Below are 10,762 nucleotides of genomic sequence, written 5' to 3' on the forward strand. Positions count from 1 at the left end.
TTTTGAGTTTCAAGTTTATAATTAGAGATGAAAGACAGTGGCTTTCTTACAGCTTTAAGTCTCATGAAAATTCTTGAGTGGTGTACCAGAACCATGGATGGTATCATTTTCATACTGTGCAGGACTGACCAAAGAGTGAGTATAAGATAACCATGTTTCCTCTTCCACAAATCCCTCATTGCAGATCTTAAATGGATCAAAGGCAGACCTTTCCTGGCTTTTTTGAAAARAAGTCCAATTCATGGACAGTCTGGTGCAAGCAGATTTAGGAGCTAAAAGTCAGCTCATGACATTGACAGTAACTGAGATTCAGACAGATTTCTCAYAGAARGATGTGCAGATTTACRGTTTTAATTTCAGGAAATAGTTCAGATAATTCTGARTCTGTGTTCTTTGAATCAGTTTCACTTCAGCACATCAGTGGTTAATTCAAATTTATCATCTACTGCAGTTACTTAGATTAAACAAGGTAAATATTTTCTTTTGAAAAGAATTGGAATTTCAGTGTTCAGCTAAATACATTCCATTAAAACAAGACAACACACATTTTAGAAAAGAATATGTTTTGACATGAATGGCCCGATGTTTTTTTGAGAAGAGAATAGAAAGGATAGAGACAGTTTTCTGTTTTGGCTGATAAAAGGACATTTTTTTTTGTCTGTTATAAATTGGTTTGGTTTCGTTGGCAGCAGTGGAGTTACACTGATTTACTTCCATTAGCAATATAAGTCCATGCATTCCTGTTTCCRGGTTTGTTAAACTGTCACTTTGTCATGTCTGTTTATTCGCAAGTCCAAATCCTTTGCAGTTCTATTCTGGGCATACGCAGAAGGGTGTGAAATGTCAGCCTGAGTGTTTTTCCACTTGATATTTTCCCAGATTCCTTTTGTGTCTCTGTAAAAATCTAAYGATTAACATCTCTTTTGCAAGGACCTCTGAATCTGCTACTCTAATAAGCTGGTCAGCTAATTACAGACTCGTGGAAGAATAATTAACACAAGCCTAAAGATTTTTATATGGTRACTGATGAACCTGGGTATCCAGTTCTGGATAACCATGATGTAAACTGGTGTTATAAACCCTAGGTGTGCATTTTTTTTTCCTGGAAGGAGAAAACCTGGTTAACAAAACACATTTAAAGATGATGCTTCGGAGCTCTCTATTACATGTGGYTAGTGTAGGATGATGAGCTGAGCCTCAYACACACGCATAGGCAAATAAAATGCAAAAAAGCATAAAGACTGAGYGAGAGTTCTGAGGTCGGTATCTTGTTCCTGGTGGCACATACTCTTGCTTTTGACTTCACCCTTGACTTCAACTAATTTTGACTTTCTTCGTTTTTATTTAGCTCAAAAGTGCCGGCAGTGACACAGTAGCACCTAATAAGGGATCGCTGGAGCTGCCCTGGTCTCCATCTGTGGCAGAGCAGCTCAGGACTGGTTTGATGATCTGCTGACTGCTGGTCAGAGCTATAGTTAAGGCTCCTGATTAGCCCTTATTGAAGTCAAGAGAGTAAATCTTTGGGGTGAAATAATAMAGCCAGGTGCTAACAAACATAGTGGTCATAATTTCAAATGAAACTTTTCACAGAATCACGCAGAACCACAGGAGGGTTGGGGCTGGAAGGAACCTCTAAAGATCATCTAGTTCAACCCCTGCTCCAGCAGGGACACCCAGAGCACGGGGCACAGGGCGGCATCCAGGCGGGTTTGGAGACCTCCAGAAAAGGAGCCTCCACAGCCTCCCTGGGCAGCCTGTGCCAGGGCTCTGKCACSCTCACAGGAAAGGTCTTCCTCACATGGAGATGGAACTGCCTGTGTTTTAATTTATACCCATTACTCCTTGTCCTGTTGCTGGCTGCCATCTTCTTTACGCTCTCCCCTCAGGTATTTGTACATGTTGATCAGGTCGCCTCTCAACCTTTTCTTCTCCAGGCCCAGCTTGCTTAAACAAGCTGAGCTTGCTTAGTTTTCCTTCTTGTTTTCTTATGCTTTTCCAAAGCTTGGCTGCAGAACATGGAGGCTGCCAAAGCGGACGTTTATTGGGCTTTCCACTCCAACTGCAGTGCGTGCGAGTGCCAGCTACCAMATCACCTTGCACCTAAGCCTGCTTGCTAGCTTAGGCCCAGATTTTTGGAAGGAATATAAAATCAGTTGAGCCAATCTAAATTTTGTACCTCTTCTAGTTAGATACACAAAGGACCAGAAAAAAAATATGAGAGAAGATTATCTTGCAGTTTTCCATCCTATATGGTTTTAAATACACAAAAGGTCTAAAAATTGTGGGCAGGAACTTCATTTCTTTGTAATGCAAGAATTATAAAACTACTGGTGGTTTAAGAACGAGATCACTATGTGTGATTTTACATGAATTTCTAATCCTTAGACTGATGATTAGAAGGACAAAAATGAAAAGCTTGCCAAGTCTTCATGGTTTAATTTAATTATGTCCCCAATTTCAAAGTAATTGGTAAAGGAAGGAGACTTGTAACCTTGCATGGGTTAAGAAACTTGCAGTGGGGAAAAGAACTTAGTCCTGTTATTACCCCATAATGGATAAATATGAATAATGATGAAATTAATAAAGAAGGAACCTATGCTGATCTTTCWCTAATCAGAAATTGAGTACTGAATTGGGTACTGTGTTACAAGGGAGTGTTTCTGATTTCTTCATTTTCGTTTATTTTTGCATTAACAAAATACTGAGKTTTTTTCTGTTGTTTTTATATGGTTTCATTTATTTAGGTTACTCAAATGTAGAATAATTTATATTAGTCTATTTGTTTATTTATATGCTAAGTCCTCTGAGCTTTAGGAGACACTTCAGACTGCTTCTCTGAAGGGCACTCTCTCCTGTGTTACACAGAGGGAATCAAGACAGAGTCTGAGGTTCAGAGGTCAAAGTGTATCCAGGTGTCTAACCCCATTGATTACAGCTGAATTACTTYGCTTTGAAGGACCAATATTTGTCAATCATCCAAGCCACAGAAATGCCTTTTTTTWAAATTATTTTCTTCCTCTAGAATATTTCTGCAGCTCTTTTAAAGCTTATAAGAATAATTTTCAAAAGTGTCTAAATGACTTAGGGGCAGAGTCCTGCTAACTGTAAAAACTAACTAGGAATTTCTGAACACAGAAAGGCTAATTTTAGGCTAATTCTGTTTCTAAGTTGATTATACATTAATTTTTAGTTCTTTAGCTAAAGAACTAAATGTGGGCAGCATGTAAATAAAAACAACTTGGTTTCATATAGATAAAAATCACCAAACCACGAACCAAAATTCTTGAGTTGGATATTAGCAGCAATCTATCTGACTTCGATTCACATCCAAATTTAGACTGTGAGCTTGAGGAGAGACCTAATAAATCAGTGATAGTTTCATGTCTGTTTGCTTGAGATCAGTGAGATTTGCCAGACTAGATGTGGAGTTGTTTCTTGGAGAAACATTTTCTCTATCAATTTCCCCTCCTGGTTGCAGGCTGATGAGTTCTGAAAACACTCTTCTGCAAGCCAGGGAGGAGGAAGGAGTCAAGTACGAACGGACCTTCGTTGCGTCGGAGTTCATYGACTGGCTCATCCAAGAAGGAGAGGCCACGACGAGGACGGAGGCGGAGCAGCTGGGCCGCAGGCTCCTGGAGCACGGCATCATCCAGCACGGTGAGGCGCTCACGCTTACGTAGCAAAAGCAGCAATTTGTGCAGTGTTTTCTTCAGGCAGCACCACGTGCATGGATCTGCTGGGTGTAGTATGTCCAAGGTGTACTCCACCTGAGATGCAAGTCTGGTTGACTCTCATTAGTAAAAGGGGGTTTTCCTCAAAAGCACTGTCTTCATTCTGAAAATTCTACCTCCAATGAAGAAAAAAATACAGTGTTTGGGATTGCTATGTAAGTATATGGATTACAATCAATGTTTTTACATACATAGTAAGTAATTAACTTGGAGAATGTGTTAGCAGCAGTGAATACAGCTGTGGTAAATAGTTTTTCAAGGCTCAAGTGGGATTTAGAGCTATAAATAAGCTCAATTCTCTGTGTAGAGTAAAATGGATGAGTTCTATATATTCTCCTCCTTCAGGACATAGTGTGATATCAGTAGAGAGCATTCCAGTTTCCGCTACATTGCACGGTTGTTCTCATACATCTGGGTAAAGAAATGGGGTATCACCTTCAACTAAAGCATTATTATATTTGTCCTGGCAGTTTAAAGTCTCTGGGGCAGGAATCTAACAATTGTTCGTGGTCCAGCACAATGTGCCTGGCAGATGCACCTTCCCCAAGGCACTCGCTCCATCAGGGTGGAGGAGACAATATTCTCACTGAGCGACCCCAAGTCTGAAGAAACGAGCACCCCTGCTTCTAAAGACCATTTTATTTCTGTCATCATTGATTTGCAGTGCAAGCTGCACTTCTTGGAGCACATATTTTCCAAATAAATGTGAAGTTGTGCCTGTGGGAGTGACAAGGAGGGTGCTAGGAGATGAAAGAGCAAAGCAGCAGGAGCTATTAGCCATGTTACTTAATGCACAACAGGAAAGCGGTCATGTACTAGTGATCTGAGCCTTGTCAAATCTACATGAATTATGACAGAGCACAAACAATTCACATTATTAAAAGCTATTAAATTGTATGGTGCTACATGGGCTCAGTCATCAGACTGCTGTTTGGTGAGAAAACTTAGTCTTAAGAAATAAACTGCAGAGAGAAACGGTGGGGACTCAAGTGACCGGCAGCTCCTTCATGGCTGTAATCATGCTTACATTATCTCTAGCTTCCAATTACTAGGAACAACATCTGAATGTTTACAGCAATCAGCTTCCAGTTCTATAATTACCCTCGTGCTTCCTATGATTTATAGGGTGCCAACTGCTCGGATCTTGATGGACAGGGAAGGTATTCCTCTCCTCCTCTTTATAGCAGCAGTGATTTCATTCCTATTTTTACCCGAGCATTTTCTGTATATATTATATGAGGTAAGCTTTCCTTAAATAAAAAAGGGTGAAAAAAAGAGGGAGGTTTACACTCCTATTAGAGTTTTGCAGTGGATTTAAAGTGAGGACTTGATATTTGGTGCAGGCTGGATTTTTGCTRCTGAAATGTTTACAGAGTTAGGCAGGTCAGTGAGTGACATGATTGCAGAGAAGCATTTTTCTCATTTGTTAAGGCACATGATGGGCTGTGCACAGACGCAAGGAGATAATTTTGCCCTCATCAAGCAGGGTTTGTGGTGGGATCCCTGGTGCAGTGCTGACCCCTCACACCCATGTGTTTAGGCCTGGTCTGTTCTACACAGTTTTATGCCTTGCCAGTCCTGCCAYGGAGATGTGATGCTCCTGAGGTGGCCACAGAAGGGACATTGGGAAGAGACTGGTTGCTTGAGGACTTCTCTCCCTGGGGATCCTCTCAGGCTTCTTGGGCAAGAGAAATTCAAAGGGAATTTCACATTGCCTTGATGGGGAAGCTGGAATCAAAATAATGTCCTTGAAATTTGCCTTTATCAGTGGCCATGCTTTGTGTAGACTTCAGAAGAGAGATTTCACCCTCCTGTGGCTTCCTTTGAAACATTTTATCCTGGTAGTGTTAGGAGTTATTACTCAACATCCCAGSTGAGGTAACACGGAGCTGCTGTGGCATTCACTTCTAGCAGGTGGATATTACCTGTACATTCTGTAGGATCATTGAACATGAGCTTCCTTGAATAGGGGAGCTAGAAGGGAGAGCTCCCAACACAGAAGTGTAGGTAGAAAATGAAAAATGCCAAGAGTGGCATTCTCTTTGTCGACATCTCATGGGCCAGTTGCCAAAATAAWAATGGTATTTTTCTCCCCCTTAGTACAGTAAATTTGTTTCATTTACTATGCCCCCTTCATGGTGTATGTCACAAGCAGTAGCAAAATGCTGCTTGACACTAATTGGCACCCTTGTTGGCAGAACCAGCAGAAGGACTCTCAGCTGAACAGGGGTAGAGAATAAAACATTTCCCTGCCCGAAAGGTGATCTTTTGCCCCTGGTGTTCTTTGATATACACAACATGGAATAAAATAAAGCTTGCCCTACTATTCTCACAAATTCTTACTTACGACTTTATCTAAGGCAMTAGAAAGCAATAGGAATCATTGTATCAAGTTGCCAATGTCAGTAATAATTTTTGGCCCTAACTGAATAGTGCAGTTTATTTTTGGTGATAACAACTCTCATTTCAATAACTGAGAAAAGTTATATTTTGCCTCTGAGGTACTGTATTTAAAGCAATTTCCTGTCACATTCATCTTCACTTTGATTGGTCAGACACAAAAGAGGTTTCACACAGGAAACATGCAGTGATGCTAATTTTAAAAAGGAAAACATTAGTCTAAGAGGAATTATACGAATGCTGCAAAACATCAAATGTTTCCATTCAAAAAACAATCTTCCTGATCTCTTTGAGCAAATATAAATTTACGGGTTCCCCTGCCATACATGAAAATGATGAAACATGATTAAGGTTTTGAATTGCTGCATCCCAAAATTGCACTGACACATGCAAATCATAATCCACAAGCCGCTGTTTTTACAAATAGAAGCCATATGTCCTTCTCTGTGGACCGATCCCCTTGGGTACTGCGGAGTCAAGAAATTCCAGGTAGCAGAGTAGCGTGCGCTGCTTGTGAAGGCTTGTGTTGGCACTGCAATTGCCTGTAGCTATTCTGCATTTGTCAACACTAATTCCCTTCCCCAGAATATGGGAGCAAAGACTATGTGAAGAAATTACAACCGTGAACACACAGATTCAGTAAGAGCAAGGGCAAAAGGAGCACAGTCTGTAACTGTATAAAAGCTCGTTTCTAGGAGGCTGAGGTACACAGAGCTCTGTAATATTTACACATCAGAATTACCTCGKGTACACTGGAACTTTCCCATTTCTTCTTCTTTTGGAAATAGTGGGCAGTTTAGCTCCTGTGGTCAAAATTTGCATGTAGCAAGAAAAGTAACAGGCAAGCACAGTTCCCTGCCGACACAGGAGTATCTCAGCCCAACGCAAGGGGTGGGCAGAGGAGGCTGAGGACTCTGTGAGCACCCACACACAGTCACAGCCCTTGCTTAGGCTGGAAGCAGAGGTCTTCAGATGTCCAAGGAGGAAGAAGAGCATCCATAGGGCATTGTGCATTATTCTGCATTATTTTTGTCATGTGCATTATTTTCTGGCTTATATTTGCTGGTTATGGCACCTGCTGCACTTCTAGCCTCAGCCTCTGACATGATGGACTAAGTCCTGACCTCCTCTGACATCTTGTTGCGTGTGGAAGCGGAGGGCGTGAAAAAACATGTGCCCATGTCACAAACAGGTTTAAGGTCTGGAATCTCAAGCAATAAATACTTTTCATTTTTAAGTCTGGTTAATACTGAGSTTGCCCCTCTTAGGATAGCACCTGCACTTTGCAAGGCGACCATTTGCACTYGCTCTGCGGCAGTGACTAAAACCAGCACATTCTGAAATCCTTTCTAATATTTCACAGGTTGTAAATACATAACGATCCCCTGCCCATGCAGCAAGGGTGCCATGAGCCTGTGCTGCTCTCCAGAGCTCGTCTGCAAGAAGCACGTGCCCGAGCAGCAGCACTCTGTGCCAAATCACGTTCTGTGTCTTCAGCCCTTCCTATTTTCCAGGAACTAACTGGAAACTAACAAACTAATTTTCCAAATAGTTTAATTGAGGTAATTGCACTTGGCTTCTTGAGTTTGAGATGGGAATGCATGTCCTGCTRGCTCATCCCAGAAGCTGGTGCTTAGCACCTTTCCAAGAGTTAACCTTTTATCAGCAAATTGCTTTCAGAGACAAAAGCAAACATTTCTTAGGGACTTAGTAAGAACAGTAAATATTGACCTGTGCTATCTCAATGTCTCTGCTAAGATGTCTTGAAATACATATTTAATTTTTACCTGTGTACAGCAAATTTTCCTTTAACAAAATGAGCACAGCATTCAGTTTTCRTTCCAAGATGCATGATGCAGTTGAAGGTTCACTCTATTTGTGTAAGTAGATGACATATGCTTACATAAGTAGATATAAAATATATCATTTCTCTTGCTTTTATTGAAAAACTTCCCTTCTGTCATCTAAAATTTCTGTAAATTATAACCTGTGTTGCTACATTTACTTTTCTTAGTTCTTACATTTCCTTTTCTTAGTTCTCGAGTGAAAAAATTGCTGTATCTGTGAAATATGCACTTCTTCTTTAAGTTCTCTTTTTGCAACCCCATTTTATTTTCTTGGAAATATCAACTGCAGCTCTCAATTTTGACATGCCATTGAACCATCCCATAAATCCCTGACTTAAATGGGTCCAAATCATAGATTTTCCCTTCCTAAGTTAGCACACACATTTTTTAAAGTTGTTCCAATACCTGACTCACACCATCTGTCCGATATTCCAAGTTCAGTGAAACTCCATGTTAAAAACTGTGACGCCTCATTCRCAGGTAATTCCTTGATTTTTCTCAGTAAAATGCAGACTTTTAGCTAGTCTTTAAATGTAAGCATCCCAGCTGCATGKCAACTCTGCTCTTCCTGTTTATTCCATGGCAGCTCTTCCCCAATGTTGCCAGACTTACAGGGACAGTAACCTCACCTACAGCGGCTCAGTCGTTTATAGTAAATTTGCAATACACTTTGTGTATTTAATAATAAAATAAATCAAAAAAGCACCATCTTTGCAAGATTTTTGTGATTTTGCTTTAGTAGAAAGGTAAGAGAATAAGAACTTTGCATGTGGCTATATTTTTAACTTCCTATGGCAGGAGCTTTTCACTGCACCCTTCCTGCACACAGCAAGAATGTGTTTGTTTGTTTTTGAAGGAGCCACACACATTGATGTGTTACATAAATAGCATATGAAGGCTTCTTTTCAAGTTAGATACTGAAATCTATGTTTCTGACAGAGAATGGGTTTCAGTTTTTAACAGCTGCAACATGAAAAAGATACCCAGATGGGCCTTTTCATCCTCAGCCTCCCTTGCCCACTGCCTCAGTGCTTTCCATCCTTTATTTGGAGGCAAAGAAAAGCAGTTGGCTTCGTTCTGTGAACTTGAGAAGTCCTGTGCGAGCGGAAGGGACTGCTGAAATGAGTAATAAAGTGTCATTGGGAAGAGACTGCAGATAGGATGCAGACTTACTGGAAAGACAAAAAATAAATGGAAACATTTATCATCTTACATATTTTAAGGTAGCTAAAATAAAGCAYTAATGCCCTGAGCAGAGCATAAGCAATTTATTGAGTGGGGTGCTTAGTGTATTTCATTAGCAAGGAGCTTTTAGAATCTCCTATGTAATATTGTAATTCACGTTTTTTGAAGATAGCATAAAAGTTGTCTGGACTTTGTTTGCAATGCTCCATTATATCACATTTCATGGAAACAGCTCAGAAAACATGGATATCTGACTACATTGCAGCTTTTCTTCTGCTCCTATAGTCGTCACTTGTCGGACACATCCATGGCTTGTTCCCTATGTCCAGTGAGCTGGGGAAGCTCTGAGATTTCACATTCCAGTGACAGGGTCTGCTGCCTGCATTCATAAAAGGGGGTCAGTCCAGAGCAGATAAGCACAGATCCAAGGAATGCCTCAAAATCCCGAGAAAACAAATGAGAAAGCAGGACCGTCTTCACACAGCTAGCGTGCCACGAGCAAAGACACGTGTGATGATGAGAGCCTGTTAAAATAGACTCCTTAATCCTCCTCAGTCCGGGGAAATCAGCTARTATTTTTCTCCCTGCTGCGCATGCGGCTTCTTGCAAAAGAAGGGCGGGCTGCGTGAGCCCCGTGCAGATGCTGGGACTGTGCATCAGGACTGAGAGGAGATTTGTCTGGCCCTTGCAGTTCATGTTTCACACACCTGGGCAGAAACTGTGAAACAACCACACGCAGGAACCGCTGAAGTCGCAACAGTGGCTACTCACTCGCTATGAGAACAGTCTGATTTTTCTCTGGCTTAACATGAATGTAAATGGGGAGTAACAGTCTAAAATCTTTGCAGGTGAAGTTTGCAAACTCTGGGAATAGACAAAATGGTAAATAAATAACTAAGCTGCATTAAATGCCCATTATACAGAAATATGTGCTTTTTCATGCAACTAAGCAGAAGGCATCTAGGAATGAGAGTACGGGTCCTAGTTATGGGTAAGAAGCACGCTGGGAATGGAAAGCACCAGCTCAAAGGATGGTCACAGATAGTTCCAGTGSCCAGTTTCCGTGCTGTACTGTTGTAATGGCTGGTACTCTGCGCCCAGGTGTGTTGGCCCCGTCACTTCTCAGGTCGATGCAAATTTCTGACAAGATTTTGCTGCAACTTTCTGACCAAGGTGGAGCAAAGTGCAGGGATTTAGAAGCTAAACAAATTCAGCCTTAAGTTAAATCTTTATAGCTTGAAGGGGAAAGTGAAAGAGCTGCCTGAGTGGCTTGTGAGGGGAAGAGTCCAGTGGTCATTACAGGTGACTTTACAGTAATGTCCATTACAGTGGACATTACAGGTGACTACAGGTGACACAATTTATCTTTTAGTTTTATCTTTTTTTCTTACAGAGATAGAGTTAAATATTGCTTTAAAATTTAACTTACTTTAAAGATAAACTGTGTTAGGAAGCACAGGTGCTCCTTCGGGTGCAGCTAAGCCAGTCCCTATTGGAGTAACCTCCACTGAGGGGACACGTGCCTGGGGCGAGACTCCATGGCCCCTGTTCCTGTGCGTGGGAGTGACTCCAGCTGGTTTCCCCAGGGAAACCAGCTGG

The 10,762-nt window shown here is 41.2% G+C and overlaps 1 protein-coding gene across 1 annotated transcript in view; it reads left to right on the forward strand.

The window, feature by feature from the left end:
• DEPTOR (DEP domain containing MTOR interacting protein) overlaps window positions 1-10,762 on the forward strand; it is a 65,896-nt gene that overhangs the window by 28,495 nt on the left and 26,639 nt on the right. Inside the window, exons 3-4 of the mRNA XM_026040734.1 lie at window positions 1,349-1,355; window positions 3,479-3,657. Of these exons, the coding sequence (XP_025896519.1) occupies window positions 1,349-1,355; window positions 3,479-3,657 (186 nt within the window). The remainder of the gene's footprint in view (window positions 1-1,348; window positions 1,356-3,478; window positions 3,658-10,762) is intronic.

This window comes from Nothoprocta perdicaria, unplaced genomic scaffold (assembly GCF_003342845.1).
Source record: "Nothoprocta perdicaria isolate Ctin4 unplaced genomic scaffold, notPer1 scaffold_263, whole genome shotgun sequence".
In the NCBI taxonomy this organism is placed as follows: Eukaryota; Metazoa; Chordata; class Aves; order Tinamiformes; family Tinamidae; genus Nothoprocta; species Nothoprocta perdicaria.